Source organism: Stylophora pistillata, chromosome 9, assembly GCF_964205215.1.
Source record: "Stylophora pistillata chromosome 9, jaStyPist1.2, whole genome shotgun sequence".
In the NCBI taxonomy this organism is placed as follows: domain Eukaryota; kingdom Metazoa; phylum Cnidaria; class Anthozoa; order Scleractinia; family Pocilloporidae; genus Stylophora; species Stylophora pistillata.
The window spans coordinates 5,320,265-5,348,194 of NC_142527.1; the positions used below are offsets into that span (position 1 = coordinate 5,320,265).

The 27,930-nt window shown below is 39.3% G+C and overlaps 2 protein-coding genes across 2 annotated transcripts; one reads left to right on the forward strand and one right to left on the reverse strand.

Annotated features, from left to right (window-relative positions):
• The first annotated feature begins 1,306 nt into the window (after positions 1-1,306).
• LOC111341577 (uncharacterized) lies at positions 1,307-22,257 on the forward strand. The gene is made up of 27 exons (XM_022948569.2): positions 1,307-1,514; positions 1,619-1,649; positions 2,305-2,421; positions 4,248-4,365; positions 5,946-6,011; positions 6,895-6,960; positions 7,344-7,485; positions 8,306-8,345; positions 8,775-8,851; positions 9,226-9,299; positions 11,033-11,143; positions 12,414-12,460; positions 12,644-12,848; positions 13,283-13,344; positions 13,511-13,570; positions 14,573-14,684; positions 15,060-15,107; positions 15,574-15,678; positions 16,197-16,247; positions 18,104-19,003; positions 19,104-19,226; positions 19,574-19,691; positions 19,803-19,953; positions 20,417-20,479; positions 20,706-20,778; positions 21,710-21,763; positions 21,834-22,257. Exons 1-27 carry the CDS (start codon positions 1,334-1,336, stop codon positions 21,990-21,992), a joined length of 3,354 nt encoding a protein of 1,117 aa, XP_022804304.2. The 5' UTR covers positions 1,307-1,333; the 3' UTR covers positions 21,993-22,257.
• Positions 22,185-27,889, reverse strand: LOC111341588 (neuronal membrane glycoprotein M6-a). The gene is made up of 7 exons (XM_022948580.2): positions 27,647-27,889; positions 26,255-26,417; positions 25,026-25,182; positions 24,368-24,521; positions 23,702-23,766; positions 23,558-23,623; positions 22,185-22,838 (listed from the first exon to the last, which is right to left on the reverse strand). Exons 1-7 carry the CDS (start codon positions 27,753-27,755, stop codon positions 22,545-22,547), a joined length of 1,008 nt encoding a protein of 335 aa, XP_022804315.2. The 5' UTR covers positions 27,756-27,889; the 3' UTR covers positions 22,185-22,544.
• Between the last annotated feature and the right edge of the window lie 41 nt (positions 27,890-27,930).

Sequence of the window (27,930 nt, forward strand, 5' to 3'; positions counted from 1 at the left end):
TGGTCTTTTTTATGTCAAAATGCACGTAAAGAAATCTTGTAAGCAAAACTTAGGCTGTTTATGTCTCCTCGTGAGTATTTCGGGAAGAAACTTTTTAATCACTCTCGACACGGCGATAAGTTAAAGCGTAAATATTTGCCGTGCGGGCGGAGGCACTTTTGACAACATAAAACCGAGGAAGAATAAACTGAGGTTACTGAAATAACAGAGAAATGTTTTTAGAAATTTCATTGAAACTGAAATTGAACTGACAACACAAGGACTGAGACTTAATCTTGGCGCCAAAGGCAATATTTTTTAGATTAAAGCAACAGAGGGATTTAGATCGTTTTCAGTTTTGAAGAATAGATATAACCTTGAGCAGTGCTTATGCATTCAGTACATTGTAAGTCAAATATAGTTCGCACTTGAAATATATTGTAGGCGGATCTTATCGCTTGATCTTTGCAATCAAACCTAAGGTTAATCTCTGTTTTGTATTTATTTACAGAAACAGGTGATTTATCTATTTGTTAGGTTGTACTGAAGTTCCCGTTGAATATTTGTCTGTCCATACTGCTTATCGCCAAGCTTGTATTGACAGGAACTTTTATGTTTTTGTCGCGGCGCCCACCTAAATATCTTGAAAAAAAAAAAAAAAAAAAAGAAATGCGGTACAACTACCACAAAGGTTGTTATATTTATATATTTAGCACTAATCTTAAAGTTTTCCCAATTCATATCATAAAGCCTTCGGTGGTAAAGATGTTCGAGACAAACGCAAGGAATCATTGCCTTTTATTTGCGAACGAAAATTACGTAAAGCCCAGAAATTTGCATTCATTGCGTGTCTATGAAACTGAAAATTACAAGTGAAAAAATAATTAATGACCTTTTTAAGGTTATGGATGTGGTCATCATGAGGAGTTAATTTCAGTCACTTTTTCAGGTAACTGATTAATAAAAACGAAATAAATTCATTTGTTTGAAGACTGCTATTTGATAATCAGGGACAAATTTTTGCTAGCGGTGCAGCTCTCAGTGCAGTCGGTAAGAGATGAGAAACAGAAGGTTGCTGAGAAGTTTGGACGCGGTTTAAAGAATTTTAAAAGTGATCGATTATGAGTCACGATCATTGTGTTTCCTCTCTCGTTCATCGATTCCTCAATCGCTCATCCAATCTGCCCTGAATGAAAATCCTCGATTACTACAGGATACTCAATCTCGAGCCCAGGGTCATTTTTGGCTCCTTTTCAGCGGTATACCAGCGTGGTATACTACACCGATTGTCCAGCGGTTAACTTTTCCAATTACTTCATTACCTCAAAAAGCCTGGGTTCTAGTCTAATTCAAAATGGCGGCTCAGAAACACGGATCAAGGAAATTCTACGATATTCCGAGTGAAGAATTATCAAATTTGCGGCTAAGGTCTCAGCGAAAGAAGAAAGGAAACAACGAGAAGCTTCTAAAGTACATTGAACGTAACTGTATTGGAAAAGACTTGACGTTTTCTGGGCCATATGGGCGAAGAAATGGTATGCTAGTCGTTCGTACTAATTCCTAAATTTCTTGCGCAACTTGAATTCGAGATTGCTCTTCTAGTTCCTGAGACGAGAATTGTTTTCATTATTATCTACAGTGACGTATTGTGACTACACAGCATCGGGAAGGTATGATATCGTGCTTTGATGCGCGCGAGAACAAGACAGTAATTAGCATTTCCCATACAATTAGGAAGCTTGGTATACGTGTATTTCGTGTTGGATCATAAACCCAGGTCTCTCAAGCTGTTTTGAAGCCAAAGAGTGAGATTTTCGACCGTAGAGCCGTCGATCTTGATACTGCAGGCATCAATTTTCTAAGGGGGGTGGAATATGGGGCATACTCCTCTGGAAAATTGTCATAAAACGAAGTGTATTGCTAAGCATTTGTGGAGGGAATCCTTGTAGTATACAGTGGTTTCATACCCACGGTCGTTTTGTAGCCAGTCATTTTGTGTCCAAATTCAGTTGTTTCATACCCAGGTTTGAGTTGGTTCCTACCCAAACTAGTGGTCAATTCAAACTAATCCCAGTATTCATTCCTGCGAAGTTTCTCAGGTGTTGACAAGTCAGGTTTCACTATGGTTTTCTATGGAATTGCACAAGTAGGGGTGAAAGGGTCATTTATTTGTTTTATCCCTACGATAAAAATACTTACTATGGAAAACATACTTTTGAATTATTAGAGTAAGTACAAATCAACTCAACTGGCTGGGTACAAACTGACTTGGTATGAAATGACCATGGGTGAAAAATTATTGGTTACTCTTCTGTCCTATTTTAGGTCCTTGACATTCATTGAGGATTATATCAGAGAGCAAGTCTTGCCCCATTATGGTAACACACATACAACTACAACTGTAACCTCATTACAAACCACTCTGTATCGGCATGAAGCAAGGTAAATGGCAAAAGTACTTTGAATTGAAGAGAGATTTTCAGTTAAGTGTGGAAAGTGATTGAGGATTGCATTGGTTTTGTTTCTCTTCTCTATGTGATAAATATCTCAATCAAACTGAGACTCCTTCACTGCAGGCTGTAAAACTTTTTCATTGTTCTCTAAAGGTCGGCACACACGAGGGGACTAGTCCCTGTGACTAGTCCCTTCATGTGAACTACACATTTCTGTGGTCGCACAAATTCAAACTGGTTTGAATTCGTGCGACCAGTCGCAGGGACTTGTCGCATGAAACAAATGTTTGTCCCTTCATGTGAACTGTTTGTGCGACCAGTCCCTGCGACTAAACAGTAAATAAGCCAATCACGGGTCAGTATGATGCGTGACTTCCGGTATTTGTAAACATTGCAGTTTCTATCAATTTTCCCTGAACTCTAGATTTCTACAACTGAAGAATACAAAACTATTTCTAGTTCTGTAAACATATACAGATGTCTTGGAGCCGTTTTGATGGAATTTTTACCCTATTTTACTCTGTCTCTTAAAAATAAAACAAAAACAAAAATGAAACACGTAAAAGCATGAATAATCTGACTGAATAAGTACAGTTCATTTGCGTTGATGTTTAATAGTGCTAGAATGAAAAGTTACCAAAGTTTCATTGTTTTCGTGTAACGCACCAGACTAAGAAACATCTTTTGCCTCTTAATTTTCCTATGTTCTTGTGCAATTGAGTGCCCTCATGCGAATGCCTTAAGGGACTAGTCCCTGCTACCGGCCCCCTGGTGTAAACCCTTTAAAGACTTGTCACTGGGACTAGTCGCACGGACTAGTCCCCTTGTGTGTGCTGACCTTTATTGTTGTAATATACAGTTGTACATGTTTTAAGTGGCACCATATAAAATGGTCACTAGTGGTTTCAAAACAAGCCGGCGACTGCCGGAGTTCCGACGGCTACTTGACTGTATGTTGCTGGCTACTCTGGTCATAACAGTCTGCTCATGACAAACAATCTCGATTATCACAGCCACCTACTTTTCCAGAGTGGCCCCCTACTTCAAAACATTTTCAAACCCGTGGGTCACCCTTTATGAAGGTGTTGGTTTTTCAAAGTTGTTCAAAGGGTGGGTGACACTGTTCAACAGATTAATTGCTATCTAGTGGAGGAGTGTGAACATAATTTATTGCGCTAACCAGCAGATAGAGATTTCTCCAGTTGATATATTTGTGATATTTCAAAAATGAGTACGAGGCCGTAGGCCTCGTTCTTTTATTGTTTTCGAGTGTTTGAAAACCCAGATGAAACACGAAGCACGAGTTTTTGAAATTGCTTCTCAATTGTGCATCATTAGCCAAGGACAATAATTATAAGGTCAAGAAATCTTTCAGTGCCATTCATATAAGACTAATACCAATTGAAACTTAGTAACCTTTTTGTTCTAAAGGCTTCCCTAGTCTTTTATGGGAAAATTCATTACCTGTCAAGAGAATTCCATTTTAAATTGCATGCAAAAATGGATATCGCATGAATTTGTGTGATGTAATTTTTTTTTTAATCTCATAATTGAATAGAAAAAAGAAAATAGCAAGAATGTTTGTTTTATCGTGAGTGCAAAGCAAGAGAAGTGAAACAATATCACTTAGCTTGGTTTTCAACTTGCAATTCCACACAGAACACCTCACTCCATTAACCAATTTGTTAACTGATTCTACATCAAATACTTTCCATTTTTCTGTTGTATTTTAACTGAATCTTTTAAATTTTAAATATGTAAACTATTTGAAATTTAAATTATTGAATTTTCAGATTGTCATTATTTCTTTGTTAGGGATATCATCAGGAATGCTGTGAATGCCAGTGAGAATGATTCAGTGGTGTTTGTTGGTAGTGGTGCAACAGCAGCTGTTCACAAGTTAATCCATGCTTTAGACTTCAAACGACCCCCAGTGAGTTGTTACAAAATGTGGTTAACTTCATTATAGATTGGATGCCCTTTTCTAAATTTTGTTGAATGTCTCTTGGAAATTAGGCATTAAAGATCAGGGCTGTGGTCTAGCATTGCCAAGTGACCCCTAGTGCCTTATTTTAATTTGCTTTTGGGAAACTCAGGAATCTTAGTTTTTTCATAAAAAGCATATGCTGGGCACCCTGCACTTCACAGTTTCAGAGCACTGGGCTCCTTTCAATTTTTCTTAGAGCACAGCCTTAGAGATGTGATAACACTTGAAGTAAAACTGTCAGTTTAGGTAGCCCGCCTAGAATAGCTTTGCTAACTGCGGGCTATAAAGGCCTTTATTTCTGCAATTTCAAAAATAAAGTCAATGTTGTTAAAAAAAAAAAAAAACCCTCTTATCAATAAGCTTTTAGTTATCGCATTTCAACCTTTTATCTCTGAAGATCTGATTATTAATTTTCCTCTCTAGCTGCTACACATTTCCACGTGCTCTCGCTCATCTGAAGCAATAGAGCAGTTGCAATGGCCGAATCTTTCCAGTAGACACTATTAGGGACTTTAAGAAACCACGACTGCGACGCCAAGGAAGACTTCGATTAAAAATGAATTTCTACTCTTAGTTAGAATTTCAAAAATGGCTGCAGGAGCTTACTGTCTCGTGCAGCGCCACAGCTCAACTTCAGCATGATGTATAAAGTAGCTGTTGAGTTTCAAATGGAAATTAAAATAATTTGCCGTCGCGGTTTCGGTTCACAGATGACGCAAATTCTGGCGATTTCATGTTGTTGTTTTGCATAGGACAGCTAAGAAATGTACAAAGTTTCAAAATGCACGTGCTGAGCTATTGTTCTGCCAATTAGATCTCTTGTTTTTCCACGTCCTTGTTGCCGTTGTCGTCGTGGTTTCTTAAGGTCCCTATTACCACAAGGCTAAACTCGTTTTTCTCTGTCTTCACTCATGAGTTCCTAGTTACTTTTCATCATATTTCACCAGACTTTTGAATATTCACAACTATTCCACAAGGCAAAGTATGAGGCTATCCCTACCCAAAGTAAAACAAAATTTTGGGAAAAGGACCTCTCTTTTTACTGGCGCAGAAATTTTTAATAAACTCCCTTTAAACATTGTGAAGAGTGAAAACATTCAAACGTTCTGCTGCTGAGTAAGACATTTCTTTTCATCTTAACTTGATATTTTATCTACTATTTTAGGTCTTAATTGTGTTTTGGCTTTATAGTCTTAGGCTGTTAATGTAGTTTTAAAATCCTAGTCATATTTTATATAAATAATTGAGAATTTTGATGTAATTTATTGTTAAGAAACAGGGCCCCTATGGATACCATCCTTGAGCTGAATGGGTTACCATGTGTAAATAAAGTCTTACTTACTTACTTACAAGAAATCAGTGTTAAATCAAGATAACAACTTGTACCTGCCAAGTTTCAGTGTGGTCATTAGCTGGATGATATACGGATGTTAAAAGGAATCACTTCTTTGAGTTCAAGGGTTAGCTGAAAAAAGTGCTGTTATTGCGAGATAAGATATTCTCAATTTTTTTTTTCTTTTTTTCAGATAGTTTTTGTTGGACCGTTTGAACATCATTCAAACCTCCTACCATGGAAAGAAGTAGGAGCTGAGGTTGGTAAGGAAGAGCATTTAAAAAAAATGCAAACTTGTAATTAGGGAGATGTACAATAGACTGATAGGAAACTAAATAATTTGGATATATCAACAAAGTTGAAATGGTAAATTGGCCACCGTAACGATTACAAAAGCTGACGTTTCGAGCGTTAGCCCTTCGTTGGAGCGAATGAAACTAACCAGGTGTTTAGGTCCCAAGATCTGATTGTTAATTTTCCTCTATAGCTGCTTCACATTTCCTTGTAAGTAAGTTACAAGAATGTGGTGTTAGATTGCAATAACAAATTCTTCCTGATAAGTTTGAGTGTTCTCATTACCTGTTTGCTGATTATTGTATGGATGTTATAGGGAGAAGTTATGTGTTAATCACTTCTGGGTGTTTAAAGGTTCAAGCATGGTAACTTAATCGTCAGTATTGTGGACTCTGGTCAAATTGTTTGGGTTATGTTACGATATGTGATAGACTTAGTATCGCAAGGGCTTTCGAGTGTCAGTATTACACCTGCTGTAGGCCAGTGGACACAGAGTTTTCACAAGCACATGATGCAAGCCGCTAGGGAGTAAAGCTTCCTGTGTTTTGGAGCTAAAATAAATGGCTTGTCTCAGCAATGAGTTGCTGTAACAGGTTAAATCTTTAGTAAAGCTATTGTGAAGGGCCCCTTTGCAGTTAGGCAATTTTGAAAACCTGTAGGGGTTTTGATAACTGCAGATTCTGTGTATGCTTAAGGGAATAATTATTTCCCTGAACTGATAATTACTAACAGTAACTGTTAATTAAGTTTGTAGATAGCTCTATAATTTGTCCAATTGTCAAAGAAAAAACTTCATATGATTTCCGAGGACATGATTTCATAAAATCTACTCAATATTTGATTGCTAGGTTGTGTGGATTCAGCAGAACTCAGAAGGCTTAGTTGATCCATTAGACTTGGAATTTAAACTTAAGGTATATGGTACATACATGTAAGCTTGTTCAAGAAGATTTAATCAAGTTATAAAAATGAAAAAAAAAATTGTCCCTGGAACTCATTTTTATTCTGATGGATGATTGTCTTTTGATACCTTTATCTGATGTTTAAAGTCACTTTATGATGAAATTAGAATTGAGTACGTTCAAGTAGCTTCCAACACAAACACTGAATACGGACTTTTCTGCATATTTGTTTGGTTGCATGAATAGAAACCTTTTAAACTGAAAACTTGATAATTAATACTACCTAAATTCAGTTTTAGTTTGTTGTCAAAAGTTTGTTTTTGTAAACATGTGCTACCTCTGCAGAACTGTATGTTTTACTCCATTATCAAATCAATTTTTTTCTTTATGTTTAGCTTCACTCTTCAAAAAGTAGGCAGCTGATTGGCTGTTTCTCCGCAGCCTCTAATGTGACAGGAATTTTAACAGACACCAATGCTGTAACTGCCTCTTTGCACAGACATGGTGCTCTGGCCTTCTGGGATTATGCTACAGCGGGTAATAAAAGATATCTTTCTCAAAGCAATTAATCAGTGACTACTCGCAAGCACCTCATGGATCTTGAAGCCAAGAACATCATGGCTAAACTGAGTTGTCTTTCTGCCTCTGACATACCACATTCAAATGTATGCTGGTGACAAAATCCATTCATAGAAAGGTGTTTTTCTACTTGTCATGAGTGTTGGACAAAAAAAAAAATTCGCCATGAGGAATCCAACCTTGGACCTTCAGATTCCATGCTCTGATGCTCTGAGTCACAGAGACTCCATAGTGAGCAAGGTCCATTAGGGAGCTCATATATGACGTGCATCCTGCATACTGCTAGGATCACAATGTTGATAGCATCATTTTTTGTAAATAGGATAAGAAAGATAGAAGATTAATAAAGATGGTATGGTCTTTCTTATTCTATTTACAAATTCCATTCAGTTGGTCAAAGTGTTCATCACCACTACTGTTACGTATGCGTAATCAGACTTGAAATGATTGACAACTGCATTTTGAGAGAGATGTTTTTTCATCTTGTCACAAGCACGGGAGAAAGAAAATAACTCTAAGTTCAATGAGGAATCCCACTGAAGACTTTGGGATTCTGCCCTCTAATGTTCACCATTGAGCCATGCCATAGAGACTCTTTGGCGAGCTAGACTATTTCGAGGTTCATAGGTGGCATGAATTCTACATATTGCCAGGATCAACGATGTTAAAAGGCTAGCATCATTGATAAACCTAAAATTTACTATCATCATTATTAATAATTATATGTCTTATTTTGTATTTTTAAATCTTGTTTTGTATTTTGTGTTTTGTTTCACAGGTCCCTATGCAGAAATCAACATGAATCCTTTGGTAACCAGGTGATACTAGAGTAAATTTGTTTCAACATACTGTTTCATTTCCCTTTTGATTTGTCAGTTTATTGGCCAATGAGCAGTAACATAAGCATATTAGCCTTAAATGACAAATGCTGGTGGTAGATCCTAGTTGCACACAAAAAGGGCATTTTTTTTTCTTTAAATCTTACACTGATATTCATTAGTTTAGACCAAACTTCACAATGTAAGGATTGGGTTGGTAGTGGACTGAAGTTATCAGCTATGCTTTGAAAAAGTCAGCAGTCTTCATTTATGTGTACCAACTCAGCAATGGCTTGAATAATCAATTGTTGTTAAAAAAAAGTTACCTTCTAGCACTCTTAAACAATACTTAATATCACTCTCTGTCCTCAAGCATTCTTGAACCATGCTTCATACAATTTCCTGTCCAAAAACTTTTATTTCATGTAGTGATGACCAAGGACTTGTCTACAAAGATGCAGTTTTCATTTCAACGCACAAGTTTGTGGGTGGTGTAGAAAGTCCAGGTGAGGGGTGTTTTGGCTTAACTCTTTACACCCTGACATCAGTATGCATATTCTCCATACTGTTCTCTATACATTTCCTTGGGTGCAGACAAGAAGAATTTGTTCAACAATCAAGAGCTTGATTAATTGGTGATCATTTCCTTTATTCTCGTGCCCTTAATGTTTGATTCAGGGGTGATATTTGTAAGGAGAAATTAGATGCTGGTCACTTTTAGGGTTCAATGGTATAAAATTGTAAATTGAAACAACGTTAGAAGAAGAATATCAGATTTTTTACCTCTGTCAGCTTGTCACCAGTCTGTTAGAAATACTTCAATTTATGTGCAGTTTCTCACATCCTTATTTCTTGTTCATTTGCTTATTATTATTCACAGGTATCCTTGTGGCAAAAAAGAATCTGTTTGTGAACCCTGTTCCATCAGGTTGTGGGGGTGGATCAGTGTTTTTCGTAGGTGCAACACCTTTCAGATAAAAGTCAGTATCAGGGCAACTAGGCACCCACCCCTCTCCTACTCCAAAAGGAACCTTAACTTGTCATCAGTTGGTTATTGTTGGGCCAGGGGAGGGGTAAGGACTCAGTTGCTCAGAGACTGACACACATCCCAAATTTCTGTACTTCTGTTCCTGTAGGGATTTTAGTCAAACAAATGTTCATAAAGACATGGTTTGATGCTACTCTGGTTTAAAGATTTAATGAAATGTAACCGAGAAGTTACAATTCATGGACCCAACGTTTCGACACTCTTGTCTATAGTGCCTTCATCCGGGGGGGTACCGGTAATCTGATCATTGCCACAAGAGGGTTTTTTTATAAACTCACCGCCGGATTAGCTGCCCTTTTTTCTGACGAGGTGTAAATAGGCGTCAGGCAGTAAGCCGCCATCATCACCATTTAAAGTAACGCTCCCAATGAGAAGGAAAGAGTGACTGGTTTTTGCTGTTATTCCTTACATTCAGGGTGTTATGGAACCCATCAAGAGAATTTTGAGTATCCACAAAAATTAAAGTTTCTCAAAACCGTTTTCAGACTTTGGGGCATATTTTTACCAAACTTAAGGGTCCTGTCACGAAAGAGCAACGAACCGAAGCTATTTATTCTATTCCGTGCAATGACTGTGATCACGAGTATATCGGACAGACCAAACGTCAGTTCAGTGCACGTTTGAAAGAGCATCAAAAAGCTGTCTTCTTTTTTTAAAAGAGAAACTTCAGCTTTGTCGGAGCACACATGCCTAACGAACCATACAATTGGGTGGGAAAATTCTAAAATTATTACTGCTAAAATTATCACCTCCAATCGACATTAATTCTAACGAGAATCGCATCATTGAATAAAATCTCGCATTCTGATTGGTTAACGAAGCGAGGTATTTAGCGTGGATTGCGAATTGAAAACGAGGCTAAGTGATATCGTTTCGCATCTACGTAAACATAACAATTTTAAGTAATGCTGTTTTTTTTTCTCATTTTTATTTAGTTATGCGATTCAAGGAAAATCCATTACTTTTCTTGTGAATTCCACATTAAATTCACGTGAAAACCGATATCGGACGAATCGCTTCGCGATTCGTGCGATATCGGTTTTCACGTGTAATTTAATGCGGAATTCCCTCGTCAAGTGATGGATTTTCCTATATAATTCTAAACCAGAGTATAATCAAACCATGTCTGATTGTCCACTTGGTTGCTTTGTGAACTTTAATGTATCAAATGTTCATAAAAGTCACTTTGAGGGAGCAAAGAAAATCTTAGCTGGTTCAAGCAAAAATTGTTCCTTGTTAGAGATGACGTGTAGTTTGAGACATTGCGGAAAACGAACCACATTTTGCAGATCCTGAAAGTGTAAGCTAATTTTTTCCCCCATTAATGATTCTAATCACAAATAGTTCAGTCAACATTTAACGACCAAGTTTTTATACTACTCAGTTTTTTTATTAACCAACTACACTTTGACGAGTACAAATAACGCCATAGACGAGTACAAATATCACGCGGTATTTGTACTCGTCTATTGTAGAGTACCGGTTAAACAGGTTTTCTCGTAACGCGCAAGCGAAGAATTGGATTGTAGTTACGAAAAAAAAAAAAGGGGCGGACAATTTGAATCATATTTCCAAGTCTTGAATTGCATTATCTAATGATCCAGTTTTTAATAATAAGATATATGTATTGTATGTTAAGGTTACAAAAAACACCCACAGATACCTGAAAGAGATAGAGACGAGAGAAGAAGCTGGCACTCCATCTATTGTAGGTTCCGTGCGAGCCGGCCTTGCATTTCAACTGAAACAGGTACAAAAATAGCAATTAGGTGCCAGTGAAAAGATTCTTTCAGTAGACGATTCCGACGGTCTATAAATGCACTAATGGCGCTCACCGTGGGAGAGAAACTAACTCTCAAAGTTAACTCGAAACTCATTCCTAGATTCTTGAAAGTGTCAAGAATCGTGATTAGAGTTTCGAGTTTCGTTTATCGAGAATCGTGATTAGAGTTTCGAGTTTCGTTTATCGAGAATCGATTTTCGAAACACTCGAATACCATATTTACTCGAATAGGCGCACACTCCCTAAGCCAAAATGTCAAATAAGCGCTCCTCTTGAATAAGCGCGTTCCCCTTCCCTCAATTTGTCAAATTAGTAGCCTCTTTTGCCAATTTATTTTTAACTTTTCAACCTTCAACTAAAGCGGAATCAGTAACAGAGGATAGTTTCTCTTCCGTTCCGGTTATTTCTATCTGCATGTGCTTGCAGAATTCCTCTTTCCTTTAATTTTTGTCCTACTGCTGCGCTCTTGGTAAATGCTGTTAACTTCCAAGGTATTACTACACCATTCTCTAGCCTTCGGGGACCAGTAATTTTTACGGTTTTTAAAGTTATTGAGAGATACAGCTCCATCCCTTGAAATGTGACCAATACGCTTTAAACTACCAGCGCCTTACACATACTTCACTTTCTGAGTTCCAATTGAACTGTCATACTTTTTGGCTTTTTCCGTGTTTATTTGTTTTGTTTTGTTTTTTTTTTAAGCAAAAAAGTCTTTCCTCCTTTGGTTGAACAACGAAATATGTTAATATTGACTTAGCATCTACGTGGCTAGTGTAGTTTCTGTTTTTCTTTTTAAGATTTAGCCAAAACAAAGTTACAGTTCATTAAAAGAAAAACTTAATAAGTGCCCCCCCCTCCTTTTTGGCGAAATTTTAAATAAGCACCCGAGCTCTTATTGGAGGAAATACGGCTGTCAGGTGGGTATGTACAAGAAAAAGTTAGTGGAGTCGCTGTATTTCACCATACAGATCAGCTCTAAATCCGTAAAGTAACTTATTTACTATTTCCTTTCTCTCGTATCATATTTGTATTTGTTCACCTTTTTCACACACACGCACACGAATTACTCACCACACATCACGCATTACGCTCAGTTCTATCTTTCTTTTCCAATGAAAATTTGTTCTTAAATTTGCTTGTGCATTGTTTTTCAAGATCTATTTGCAAACTAATCAATTGCGTCTACATTCTTCACTCGTTGACTGATGCGCGTTTGATTGTCTCCTGTCTTCGTTAGGAAATCGGTTCAGAAAACATTATGGCCATCGAAGAAGACTTATGCAGGTTCGTCATCCAGTAAATGAAATAGCCAGAGAATAAATATATCGTAAAGGTATCTGTCAAAACTGCACTTATTACTACAAAAAGCTTCGAATCCAAACTTATCTCACTCTCTAAGAAAAGTACATGCGAAATGTTTTAGAAATTTAAAAACAATGAAGCGTATTTGTGCTTTTACCCAAACAGGAGAGCGTTGGCTGCCTGGAGCAACAGCAGAAATATTGTTCTTCTAGGGAACACATCAGTCCCTCGACTTCCCATCTTCTCGTTCCTCATAAAGGATCCATGCTCTGGAATGTTCTTACATCACAATTACGTGTGTGCCCTACTCAATGACGTGTTTGGAATACAGGCCCGTGGAGGCTGTGCTTGTGCGGGTCCCTATGCACAGGTACCCGCTGTTTTTGAACTTAAAATAATGTATGACGGTTACAGATTACTTGCAATTTATAACTAACAGTAAGCGTCGCTTTTCTACAGCTTTGCGCCGGAAGATAAAACGTTTTGCCTTTGCTAAAATTAATGAAAATCGCTGAAGTGAGCGGTTTTTAAATGATTTTTGTATAGAAAGTAGGTAGGTCAACTCCGTACTCGAGCCAAGTTGGCGGAGCTTATCACGGTTTCCATGGCATGAAGCGATTATGAGCATTTAGGCGTATTACATTTTACCCCTGGGATACCAGTCTTTCGTAAGGTTACTCTCCTGCCATTTCATCCTGTTTCCTATGATTCTTGTCTAATAGACACACGATTTGAACTCCTAGATAAGTAGGGTACGCCCATCAAAAAAAAAAAAAAAAAATATTTGTTGGTCTTTTTTTATAGAATCTTTTAGGAATAGACGAGAAACTGGCCAAGGAGATTGAAGACCTTCTTTTGGAAGACAGGTGTGGTGTTGTGTTAATTTGATTCTAAACTTAGTACTTTCCAATTAAATAAGATATGGTAATTGGTTGGGTTGGACTCACTAATCATTTAAAAGTACTGTATTTTCGAAACTATTAATACCTGTTCAAAATAGTTACCTATCTTTTTTTTTTTCTTCGTCAATAGTCGTTTGGACAGAGTTCATCTTCGACGATACCACGAATACTCCGAACGGGAAATTTTAAGGTTAGTTTTTATTCCGCGTTCGTTTTTCCTTTGTAATTAAAACTATGAGTTCTCGAATGTGATTAGTTATCAGTATCACGCGTCGTGCTTGAAATTAGACACTAGGGACCTTAAGCAACCGCGACGACGACGGCAACAAGGACGTGGAAAAACAAGAGATCTAATTGGCAGAACAATAGCTCATGCAGCACGTGCGTTTTGAAACTTTGTACATTTCTTAGCCGTCCTATGCAAAACAACAACGTGAAATCGCCAAAATTTGCGTCGTCTGCGAACCGAAACCGCGACGGCAAATTATTTTAAGTTTCATTTGGAACTCAACGCTACTTTTATACGTCGTGCTGAAGTTGAGCTGTGGCACCATATGAGACAGTAAGCTCCTGCAGCCATGTTTGAAATTCTAACTAAGAGTAGAAGTTCATTTTTTAATCTGAGTCTTCCTTAGCGTTGCCGTCCTGACTGCTTACGGTCCCTAATGTAATAGAACAGTTTACCCGTCATGCCTGTTTAACTGAACTATGTAATGGAATGAAGGGAGTAAGTTTAAGAAATTGTGGTGCTGCGTCGATAGGGAAGTATAACAAGGTAATTTTGGGTTCTGTCCTCGTGTACCGGTTCACAAGAGCCAATACAAAAGACCAAACAATACACAATAGCTAACCGAGAACTCCTAAACAAAGAAAGAACAGTGGTAATTCCCTTGTGAACCGGTACACCAGGACAGAACCAAATTTTGGTTTTAGCAATTGAGTTGATATTGTAAATTGGTCACCTTAAAGAGTTTCAAAGCTGACGTTTCGAGCGTTAGCCCTTCGTCAGAGCGAATTACAAAGGATTACTGAATCGTCGCTTTGAAAGTGTTGAACCAAATTAAATTGTCCATCAACAGTGGCTTTTCTATTACGTCAGCATCGTTCTCTTGGAGCAACGAGACAATGGAAACTTCAATACAACTTGACGTACAACCTTATCGCCTTACGAATTTTGTTTCACTTCTGGTAGGCCAGGTTTTGTTCGCCTTAATTTGCCGTACTTTATGTCGCACGCTGCTGTTGAGTTTGTTCTCAAAGCGGTGGAGATGGTGGCCAAACACGGCTGGATGCTTCTTCCGCAGGTAAAGGCCTTTATCAGTATAAACAGTTTTTCTTGATGAGTGTCGGAAAACCAAACCAAATTTCAACGGCTAAACAGAACGAGGGGTTTAATCATTAATAGCCAATGAGAGCTCGGAATAAAAACAGGCAAACTACTTGGAGCGTGGGAAAATGACAAGTGTGTGATTTGTTTAAGTTTTGCATCCGATTGGTCGATAGGGTGGCGTAACTTGGTTACCTCCGTTTTCCCGCGCTTTTGAAATTTCGTTTGTTTTTGTGTCTCTTTCACAGTTTCTTAATAATGTTTTGAGCTCGCCCAATCACAAACAGCTTTAGTGTTTTATGTGGCGACCTGCTTTACCATGTAATAAGGAATTTTTCTATTCTTTGTTTAGTACATGTTCAACCCAGAGACGGGAGAATGGAAACACAGAAAACATCAGGTGACTCTCTCTTGTAGATTTTGTTTGTTTGTATACTTGCCTGCCCACACTTGTAGTTTTTTGTTTTGATGCTGGATGTAAAGGTGACAATTCCAATTATGTTGGTTTGTTTCCTCAGTTTCTTTTAGATACCTCTCAAAGGGAGGACTGATAATTTGGCTTTATGCTTACTAATTGTTTTGTTTATTTGATCGTTACAATTGGTGGAAAACAAAATTTCCGACCAGGGTGATCAAACCCATTAGTCCACGTGCTGTTGTTACGCGCGTGTGTCATGTCACGCGTTACAAGTGCTTTCATATGTGCGTGCCAATGGTCTTAAAGATTCGAGTGACCTCCCCTCCCCTGCGTCAAGAAAAGTGCTTTCCCACCCCTCCCAGTAAGACCCACGTGAAGAGCCCTGTACACTTGTGTCGTTCTGCTTACCACTGTGACAGTAATTCGTGCTCTTGTAAAAATATTCCAGGTGTTCCGCGACCGGAAGTGGCTTGGTTCAATCTCTTATTCAGAGGGTCACATGACTTACCCATCATCCCTAGGGATCGCAAAAGAGCCTCCAGGTTCCTACATGGTAATGATGTAGACCGTAAAACTGCCTAGCTCGTTGCCAAGACAACGCATGCGTATTCAGTTTGATGAATTGTTTGCTATCTAACAGCTTTTTTTGACCTGAATTGTTGACGAAGCACACCACAGAAATCAGAGCAACCAATCAGAACAAAGAATAACATCAAAACGAGCCAATAAAAATGAAATATAAACAATCTAACTGCCTGAAAACTCCAGTAATCAAGTCGTGTTTGACATTTAGCTGTACATCTGATTGGCTGAGAGTTGCGCGATGTTTTTCGTCTGGAAGGCGGATCCAGCTGCTTGTGAACCACGCGTTGTGGTTGTTCGTGTGCGGCCAGGTCACTAAGTTTTCAAAATGGCCGCGTTCACAACAGAAGTTATAGTGTCATTGCAATTAGGTGTTACTTCTTAGGCGTCTGGAGCGATTCATTAAAGAAACCAAGCGATTGGCGAAAGATTTTCTTGGAATGGTTTTTTTCCAATACCTGAAAGTTTCTTCTCACTCTTTCTGTGTAGGAATGTCTCTTGGAAGCTGAAGAAATATTCCGTAAAGCAGCTACCGACAAGGTATTGCCAATTAATTGTTCTTGTTTAGTTTACTCTTGTGTGACGACAGATTTCTTTTTACAAACAACTTTTTTAGTTTTAATGTCGATGTAGAGGGCAAACCAGGAGGTGACGTCTTAATCTCGATTTTCGTACCCTAACCCTTTAACTCCTATAGGTGACAAAAAGATCATTTTTTTCATGATATCAGGATCTAAAACAGACAGAGATGATAATTATAAAGAAAAGTACCATTAGGGGATTATCGGTTGATCCAATCCCAAATTCTCCAAAGGAACAACTTAAGATTTGTACGGCAGGTAGTGAGGAGAAGTGAAGGGGTAGAAGAAATTGGATCGTTGTTCCCCATCCCAGCAACAATCAACTTTTAACAATTTAAGGTTAATGATGGGGTATGGAAGGGGTGGGTGCGCATTTTTTTCAGATACTGACATCGAGTCAAGAAGTTATAAGCTTTCAAACTCACAAGATTCTCAACGGCAATTTTCATGGTGATAAAACCAAATCAAAGGGTTTAAATTATTAGGGGCCTTAAGCAAACCACGGCGGCGACGGTAACGGCAACGAGGACGTGAAAAAACAAAATATCTTATTGGCAGAACAATAGCTCAGCACGTGCATTTTAGAACTTAGTCAATTTCTTAGCCGTCGTTTGGAAAACAACTACGTGAAATCACCAAAATTTGCGTCGTCTGCAAACAGAAACCGCGACGGCAAAATTATTGTAATTTCCATTGGGAACTCAACACTACTTTTATACGTTATGCTGAGATTGAGTTGTGGCCCCCGTATGAGATGGTAAACGCATGCAGCCATTTTCGAAATTCTGATCTAAAGTAGATAATCAATTTTGAATCGACATCTTCCTTGGCGTTGCCGTCCTGACTGCTTAACTGGTCTCTATTAAGGGGTTTAAACCCTACACGGTGGCCAATTCCTTTTATTGGTATACAAGGCCCTTCATGGCCTTGCACCTTCCTATATTTCTGACCTTTTGAATTTTAAAACATACTCTAGGTCATTGCGTTCTTCATGTAAAGAATATTTAGTGGTTCCAAGAAGCAGATTGAAAACATATGGAGACAGAGCTTTCTCTATTGCAGGACCTAAATTGTGGAACGATTTACCTCTAGAGATTAGGAAATGTGCTTCAGTGGCAACTTTTAAGCAATCCCTTAAAACTTTTTTATTTAAGTTAGCATATAGGTTATGAGATTCGTTTTGTTTTGAGATGTTTTTGATTTATATAGTAGATAACTTAGGTTATATTTGAATTATATTGTATATCGTAGATATTTTATATTATATATTTTTATATTTTATATTGTAATTAGGTAGCGCTTTGGACAATTATTGGATTTTAGCGCTATATAAATAAAATTATTATTATTATTATTATTATTAATTTACATTATCAAATCAGTTGATAAAACCAAATTACCTCGCTACCCCCACTGACGCAGCCCCACAGTTTCCTCTGAAACTTACCCCCATTAATTCTCATGTCAGCGTGCCGTTCAATAGCCCATTTGCGAATTACTCTTGGCCTCGTTTTCAAAACGAGTCCTCGTGCTAATCCTTTCATATGATAATAAGTTTCCTTTCATATGATAAAAAGTTTCCATTCACATGCAAATTAAACTCATTTTCACAAGAATGGTTGAGCACCAGGACTCGTTTTGAAAATGAGGCCAAGGGTAATTCGCAAATGGGCTATTCATATGATTTCAATTTAGAGAATGTATTGTCAAATCTAACTGTATCTGTTGTTTGCTATTTTCCTTTCTTCTTATTAACTTTCTGCTTGCCAATGTATTTACACTGCAAGAAGAAATTGTTTTACTGGTCATTTTCAGCTTGTTAATAGTGTTGGTGATCAGACGTTACTTTTCGGCGAAGAGGGTGAAAGATACCGCTGGTTTCTACTCCCCAGCGAAGTGGCGCAGTTACTGGGCGGGAAAAGTCCCGCGCATTTTCCTATGACGCCACCGTTTTCTCCGCCACATTGGAATAATGTTCCAGAAGGAGCTGATTCCTGTTGTGCCAAGTGCTTGGAGCCTTGTAATGGGAATTATGTGAGCCCCATGGAAAAGTATACTTTGAAGTCACCTGAAAATCTCGTTTCCCGCGAAGAAAATGACAGTGATGTTAAAGGCGTTGTAGACTGTACAAGTGTTTCGGGTCAAGTGAACGGTGCAAACATGGACGATTCATTATTAAATAGTTGTAACTACGGTAACATTACAGAAAAGGATATTTCTACTCTTCTGTGTACGGATGAAATTTTAGATTCAGCAGCAAGTTTTTGTGTTAATTCTGGCCAAGCTGACACCTGTTATTCTACGAAATTTGAGGCTAGAAGTGTAGATACAAAACATGGAGTTAATACTGTTTTGGAAGAGGGAACTCATGGAGTTGAATCCTTTGGAGATGATTCCATTGTCATTACCAGTGAGGAAAAATCACCCGAAAGCAGTGTAACAAATGACAGTGAACAATCGAATAAACTCCATAAGAAACTGGTCGAGTCTCTTGTTGACAACCTAGAAATGAAAACAGTATTTGAAAACGCTGGTCTTAATTCGGTAGCAGAGTCTTCGTCTGCAAGTGAGTTGATTTCTGGAAATGGTGACGCCTCGGCGAGTTCAAAAACAGTTTGTCAAAGAAAAGGGAGAAAAAACAAACAAAAGGAAGTGGTGACTGGAAAACCACAGTTCCATCATCCGCCAAAGAGCATTTTCAAGCCGACTTTAGAGGTGAGAAATTGTCCAAAGATATCAAGCCGAAGGTAGGAGAATTATCTTTTCAATGCTGCATGCACTAATTTGTTCCTTTAATGAAGTTTTTCTTTTTCAGGCCTTGGAAGAGTACGACATGATTCATGATGGAGACCGGGTGATGGTGTGTCTGTCAGGAGGCAAAGACTCGCTCTCTTTACTGCACGCGTTACGCCAGTATCAATTCTACAGCAGATCTAAGGTATGCCATCAGAAAGTTACATCATGTTTGAATATCTATACCGTATATCCTCGAATAAGCGCCTGGGCGCTTATTTAAAAGTTCGGCTGAAAGGAGGGGCGCCCGTTGGCGAGCGAAAATCGATAGGACTGTGGGATGGAGTGATAAATGCTCTCCATAGTTCCCTACGTATTTTCCTCTCTCGTCACGCTTTTTCGCTCGTTCCACAAACTTAGGGCCTAAAACAGGGTATAACCACTTGGGTTTCTCGTGTGCGACATTCATTATCTCTATTGCATACTTGACCGACTTAACTTCATAACGTGAACCGAGATTCGTTGTTTAGTACGTGTTTTTGTCTTTTTCAGGGCATTAATTTCGAACTTGGAGCCGCAACCGTAGATCCTCAGTCACAAGGGTATGATCCCAAACCTTTGGTTCAGTATTTAGCAGCTCTTGCTGTTCCTTACTTCTTTGAAGAGCAAGGTAAGTGACGGGGCTATTCGTATTGCTTTACTAGCAAAGTTAATGTTTCAAAACAATAAAATACATGCATTAGATAAAAGAGAGTGTCTGGAAATCACTTTTCTTCAACAGGTATCATTCAACAGGCCGCCCAGCTTACTGTCTGTGAATCCATCTGCAGTTTCTGTTCACGAATGAAACGCGGCAGGCTATACGCATGTGCAAGACGAGGAGGTTACAACGTGTTAGCAATGGGTCAACATCTGGATGACTTGGCTGAGAGGTTTGTAGCCGGGGGGTGGGGGTGGGAGGGGAAGGGAACGAGTGGGAACAATGATATCGAGGATAGATTGGAGATCCCGGATCTCATAGACAATCCAACTGTGATGACGTCACGGCTGGTGACGGTTGGGACTTTTTAGTTCAGAGTTTTAAATTTGTCTTTCGCAATCTGGTTCAATCTTCGTCATGTTTTGCCAACTTTGTATCTCTTTGTTTTTTTTTTATTTCTCATATCGCTCCCAGGCTCCTTAACCAGCTTGGGGAGAAGAGAGACACAGAGACCGAGTTCGATTTTGCATTTTAAAAATTTGTTTTTGGGCTCTGTGAAATAATGGTCTAAATCACACACTAAGGCGCTGTAGGGTTGATGGAGGCAAATGCTGTAAAAGAACCAGATTCTTTTGTGGATGCCTGTTGGTTCAGTTTGAATAGCTTTTACTTAAACGTTTTTGTTTCAATTGCAGCTTTTTGATGTCAGCATTTCACAACGGTCTCTTAAGAACAATGAAGGCAAACTACACAGTCCTGTAAGTTATTTTGTTGTATAAGATACAAGAAAGAGTGTATTGTTTGGGTTAGAGCTAATATTTACTTCGTCGTAGTGAATTGTAGCGTCAGGCTTAGGTAAGCATAGGTCTCTATATCAAGGGTCGCGCAAGTTCGCACTTTTTTTAAACATTTTTAATGTGTGGCTCGTAAAAAAAACCTCATCTGCGCTATTTTTCTTTTACTTGAACGATTTTGTCTTTTTAGGGAAGGCGACTTGAGAGTTATTAGACCTCTTGTTTACGTTCGTGAGAAGGAACTTCGTAATTTTGCTGAAAAGGTGAGCGATCATATTTAAAAATTCACTTTCAGTGGTATCACTAAGGAAAGTTCTTTCTACCACCACCCTTATCTGACCGAAACAGTGTGCTGCTGCAATTTGCCTTTTTTTGTTCGATGATTAGTCAAGAAAAAAGCGCCTATCTTTCACCAATCGTTGTCACCAATGGTCGTCTGCGTTTTCTCGCGCTATAGGCAGCTTTAAGTTCTTAGAATCGGCCCTTCGATGTGATTCGCTGTCATTATTATTTTGATGTTGGCTGCGTGACATTCAGTCGAAACACACTGTAGGTTTTATATATTTATGTATTGTTTAAGTTATATTAGAACATAGCTTGCAGAGCCGCGCAATCAAATTCTTTATACGTAAGCGTGCTCAAAATCCCGATAGTGCACGCTGATAGCGTCAGCAAATCGCTTCGCCAGAAAAATTTTGTTTTTCGCGCGAGCGGCCATTGTTAGCGCGGGGTAAAATAAAATATTCCGCGACAATAATGGATACAAACAGAGACTCGGCCAACTAGTCCCAAAACGAAGACAATTTTTCGACCTTTTCCCTTGGCTAGAGTTCTTAAATGAGGCAGAGAAAGAGAAAAACGACGGAAAAAGGAGACTTGGTATCAGCGCCGTCACGATTCGCTTCAATTGATATTGTTGTCCGTTTTTCGCGTCAGATTTGATGCACAATTCCACCCGGCTATGTTCTAAAACAATTGGTTCATGCTTTAGCGTACACTATCGAGTTATGGAGCACGCGGGAAGTTTGGAGAGCACGAAAGAAGGGCAAGAGTTGCCCGAGGGAATAGCCGACGGCAACTCTAGCTTCTTGAGTGCTCTCCAAACTTCCCACGTGCTCCATAACTCGATAGTGCACAGCTAAAAGCATGAACCAATTGTTAAATTGAGAGAGTATTCTTGTTTTTCCTTTACAGGTAAAATTACCTGTGATTGCAGAGAACTGCCCTGCTTGTTTCGAAGCACCTAAGGTAAGAACAATTTTTTTTTCATCCTGTTGTTGAGTTTTTATTCAGTCCTTTTGCTTGGTTTCTTACACAGGAGCGTCATAGAACAAAGCAGTTACTGGCAGCTCAGGAAATATTGTTCCCAGGTCTCTATCACAGCCTGCTCACGGCCATGAAGCCGTTGATGGCTCGCGACCGAGTGGGCCTGGAGTCTAGCAAGATGAAAGAAGGAAATTATGAAGACTTCCTTTGACACGAAAAACGAGATCTGCTCAGCGCTAGATTTTGTATGATGGACGTTTTGCAGATGATTGACTGAGAGGATGGCGCTCGCTTTAATTAATCAATCACAGAACTCTTAAAATAAAACCAATGCATTCTGGGATTACCTTCGACAGTTAATTGAAGATTGGTCAGGTTCTTAAACAAATCACAATCAAGACTCTTAAGAGGAGTGAAATACGTCAGCTATTTTATTTAAATGTCGCAAATAAAGCTTCACAAATGTGATTCAAAAACAGAGTGAAATTCTTTTTCTCTAAGTCCCTCTTTGCAATAACGAAATGTAGCGGAAAACACAGATATGCTAGGGAAAAGCTCCTAATTTTATTTTGGTTCAATTCGCTAGAAAACTGGGCAGTGGTATAACCTGTATTCATTACAGATGACGTCGACGCGTGAAGCAACGTGAAACATACATTTCTCGCCAAAAATTTATTCGCGGTGTTACAAATGGTGGAGTTACAGCGTTCTTTTCGTAGCTTCTTCCTCACTGGTAAGTCACGCTGAAGCGCCCTGAAAATGGTTAATACTTTTTGCCAAGTATCTCTGGAGTCTTGTCAAAATCGTACACATATTCCCAGTGGGGGTGGTTGTGGGGATGTGCTCCCCCCTCAGGGTCCCCTGCGTTCAGCTCCAATTTCTCTTTCAAGGCTAGCTGCACCTCTTCTACCGGGGGCACAGGGAAGCATTCTTCATAACGGTCCGGGTCATTCACAGTGCAACATGTCCGACAGGTGGAGAATTCTGAGGCTTTGGGCCTTCTTCTATGATCATGGACGTGGGCGTAGTTTGCTGTTAATACGAACATCATGTGGAACTACAATGAAGACAAAACGAATGAGTAACGCATGCCAATGGAAGGGGTTCAACATCTGAGAAGCGCACAAAGTGACTATTAAGTGGCTCTGACCCTTTACAGCCTAACATCAGTATGCATATTCTCCATACTGCTCTCTATACATTTCCTATGATGCTGACAAGGAGAATTTGTTTAACAATCAAGAGCTTCTTTTGTTGGTGATCATTTTCTTTTATTCGCATGACCTTACTGATTCAAGGGTGATATATGATTACATAGAGAACAGTGTGGAGAATATGCATACTGATGTTAGGCTGTCAAAGAAAAGATGCTCATATAGGCCCAGTTCACTAAGACGTTGTGGTCCTGCCGTGTCGGACTCCATTCTGAAATTAAGTTCGACAAATGCACGGCAGAAGCACGACGTCTGAGGTAAACCGCTTAATTAAGTTCGGCAAGCAATTTAAGTTCGATAAGCTCTACCGTGCTACAAGACTCTGGTGCGACAGCGATCTAAACGCCGAGCCAAACAAACTCCATAAATTATGCTACTGTATTTTGGCGGGATTGTGTTCTCGCGAGAGGTTACGAAAATGAATTGTTGCTGTGTTTCAGTAAAGCCTGAATTTCGCATGACTTTGGCCCGATTTCTGAACCACTGAGAATCGTGTTTCCGCCGTGCCAAAGTCGAACCTAATTACAATTAAATTCACAAGGTAAAAGCCCGACATACTTACCACACCAACAACAATAAAGAGACCTCCAACAAATGCAGCCGCGAAAAAAGGAGTGGCACCCGTCATCTGAAGAGGAAACAAACAAGGAAACAAATAAACAACAAAAAGCGAAGATCTTGAACACATAAAAACCAAACAACTTACCGCTTCGCAGAATACGAGCAAGTCATCACCGCAAACTTCTTCTGTGCTAACAAGGTCATCCAAACCTGTTTTCAAAAATACACAGAAAATCTTAAGCCAGCGTCTTTTTGATAAGGAATTATCAGCCCCTCTTGTTTTTAACGCGACTTTCTCTAGACTTTCATTAGCCTTCCTGTCGCGGTAAACTTGTGAAGGTACATTGTCGGATTGACGATGTGGCATTTTCATAGAGCGCATTATCCTTTCTACTCTACACCCTGATGCACTTTACAACACTTTGCAGGGGACTTTGGCCACACCGAATTGAGCAGTTTACAATTTTGAGAGGAAATTTTTCACTTGCCCCCAATTTTGAAAATTCAGTTTAGAAACAAAGCCAGACCACACTTTCAGGAGCTAGGTGCGTATTCCAACGAAAATCATCCACTTCAAAGTCCTATAAACAGTCGGAAGGTTGTACTGAGTTGAGAGGGGGAGGGCGGTGGCCTGGTAGTCCAAATAAACCATCTCTTCTTCAAGACACTGAAAATTCACGATGATAAAACAATGTTGTCATTCCTCCAAAAGGTCAGAAAAACGCTAGCGTAAGATCCTTCCCCCGAGGAAAAGAAAACACCAATTGGAAAATCCTGCCAATGTCTTAAGTTTAAGTAGTTGGTCACTAACCATAATCACTGAACTTTATGCACGTCTTCCCAAGTTGCTTTACAACCTTTACTTGACAAACACCAAAGAAAATTCCCATGAAGATGACCGGGATGATAAGCAAAGGAGCAATGAACATCCACAGGAAAAACATAAAGTAATGCCAACCAAATAACTGCAGGAGAAAAACAAAAGACAATGTTTTATCAGTTGTTAGTTTCGCTCTTTTGTACAAAGAAACAACAAGAAGAATGTTTTCTTCTATATTAAGTCAAATCAGAACTGCCTATATGATAACTAACCCCATAACCCTTAACCGCTTAAAATCTGATTGTTAATTCTCTCTAACTGCTGCACAATCAGCTAGGCCCTAAAAGAATTAGGAACACAAAAGACCTGGGCCTAGTTGTTCAAAGGGTAGATAACGCTATACGACGGAGAAATAGGATGGCGTACAGCACTACCATCGAGATAGAGAGTCGATAGAGTTTCCGCTCGTTAAACAACCAAGGCCTGGAGCCAAGGCGGGAATTTCAACGCGTGTGTGCGCTGTTGACTTCAAGAGCCATCTGTTTCTTCTACAAATGGTGAAGAAAAATCTCCTATTTTAATCTTTTATTCCTTTCTTGTCATTTTCAATTTTCTTTTTGAATTCGCAGGCTATTTATCCTATACTTACAAATCCAATGCAACACCGAGCAAGAAGGCGTCTTTTCCAACCGCCACAGCAGTTAAATCTCGTCCGCCCAGTGGCGGCAAATCCATGCAGCAACGCCATCCCTGATAAAGAACCCAGAAATATTCCCAACGCCATAATCCCCAGAGAAGCCAGTTCGCTGAAAAATTCAATACCAAAGGAAACTCGGTCAATTTCATTTTATACTGGCATGCAGTGTACTTCTCTGAAAGACGATCCTTGAGAAACACACTTTACTTATGCTTCCTCGGTCGTGTGTTTTTAGTAGTTTTATGTGCCTCATAATACTCGACATTTTTCCAATTTGCAAATTCTCCTGACTCACGAAATTAAAACTAGTGTTACATAGTGTTAAGACTTAAAATGAGAGGTCAATTAATCTGTATGTTGTTAAGTTTACATCTTTTTCATTCTTCCTTTTGAGAGATGCTTTGGCTGGATGCATGGTAAGCCTGCTATACACTGGATCGAAAAGTGCAGGTGTAAATCCTGCTCGGGTTATTGTGTATTGTGTTACTTTAGGCGAGACAGTCAACCCTCACAGTGCCTTTCTCCACCCTAGAGTACGTGGTGGGTACCCGGACACAACCTAGAAAACTTGGTGAAAGGCTGAAGGAGGGACGTAGAGGGTAGGGGGGGATAAGGGGGAGGGGGATAAGGGGGAGGGGGATAAGGGGGAGGGGGATAAGGGGGAGGGGGGATAAGGGGGAGGGGGATAAGGGGGAGGGGGATAAGGGGGAGGGGGGATAAGGGGGAGGGGGGATAAGGGGGGAGAAGGGGTAAGGGGGGATAAGGTGGAGGGGGGATAAGGGGGATAAGGGGGAGGGGGATAAGGGGGAATAAGGGGGAATAAGGGGGGATAAGGGGAGATGATGGTTACCTGTGATCGATTAGCATCCCATCCAGGAAGATTAACAATTCTCCTGGTCTACAAGCAATCAAATATCTGCGCACCTACGAAGTTGTAGTGGCTTATAACGTGCTTTCAGATGGCCAGAACCAAGTTGTCTCACACGAGTCACAAACAAATCAATTTCCTTTCTTTTATTTTGCGAGACGGCGGTTGTTTCTTATGTTTACCTTTGAAATGTTTGCGGGAAATTGCACGTGTTCTCATGATGGCTTCATACATCAGACACTGGAGTTAGTTTCGTCAGCTACGTGTGTTAGTTAGTCTCGTGTGTATGCTTCACCTAACTATTATTACTTACACTATGTCCATCTTAAGCCATTTGTTAAGATTTTTGACGCCTTCGCTGAGTCCCACAGCAAACCCAGTGAAACCAATTGCCAGGATAAAAGAAGCGATCAGAGAAGCCACGGGTACACGTGACAGGCAAATACAGCAACATTTGTTACAAGAGGTACAACACGCTGAGGATTCAGATAGAATAATAATGAATTTAGAATATCAGAAAATCATTCGTGTTGCCTTCGAACAACATTCCCTTTCGCGGGAGGATGAAGGGAAATGGCCCACGCGTCATTATGCCCGAGGACACTGGGTTACAACACCTAGAGAGCTGAGTAAACGTGTCGGCCGAGGATTTGCATAATTATCTTACTTTCAGACAACAACCACCAAGCGACCTTGGGGTTTCCATCGATTTTATTCTAATCGGGTAATGGCCTGGCATGATTTAAGCCTAGTGCTGGTGTACCTTTGTACGAGCCTTCACGCTATGATCACTGTTCCTTTTCCAGGCTTGCTCAAATGAGTAAAATAAAAATTTGAAAGAAGACATATTTGAGATGACAAAAAAACTAGGTTTAATTGAAGTACTTCGCTGTCATCACTTGATAGCGTACTGCTTATTTCCTAGTATTATTTATTCATTTCTGTGCAGATTAAAACAACGCCATCTCACTTTTTCATGACGAACAAATTACCCCCCCAAAAAACTTCGTCTTTCTGCTAACCTGACTCTACTACTAACGGGGCTGGACAGAGTGCGCAGAATTAATATAATTTAAATATTCTTGTAAACGCGTAATGGCGCATTTTGCGAGTTAACATGTTCAGCTGGACTAATATTCTATCTTGTTGATCAAAAATTTCATCGTAGAGTTGAGAGCTCTGGTCTGTTTTACTACACGAGCTCTGCTTAGCCTTTCAAAGCTCCTGTAAGAGACTGGCGTTGTCAATGTTCATGACTGGGATAAAAAAAAAAACTGTTACGAACAGTGTATGCGAATATTGGAAAACTAAAGAAGAACGGGAAAAGCTTACCAAAAACCGCTTATTTTTCATTTCAAGTATTTGGTGCGAAAATATAACATGTAAGAATTGAATTACGTTCAACTAGAATGTAGACGAGAGTAAGGAAAAATCGAGTTCGAAATTTTTCTCTTGTTAACTCAGGCGTTGGTAAAAAGTTATACGAAAGCTAACAGGTATCACAATCAACTCGGCAGGTACCTTTGGATAGAAGGACGCTGTTAGCTAACAACGCGCGCAATAAAAAAATATTGAGGTAGTATTAAGTAATGGATAAACGTATAGTATAACCACTGCACAATAAAACTGTACTCGATAAGACAATGATGCCTTTTGTACTAGTGCCATTAAACACGGAGGGCAGAATAAAAAAGACAATTCTCACCTCTGCATTTTCGGCAGTAAAGTAAATGACTTTTCTGCAGCCCGCCTTTGTTCGCCAAAACTCGAACAACAAACCTCTTAAAAGCTAACCACAGCTTCCCGCAGCACATTGCTATGTTATTTGCAAAGACTACATGTAATAAAATTTGCTTTAGCAGATTTGTGTTCGCTTGCAAGAGGAATGAAAATGCTTCAGCCTCTGGTCTGGTGAGTGGAACCTGGAAAGCACCTGTTAACGAACGCTTGATTGTTATCTGTCAATCAAACCTGACTGATAGCGTCATG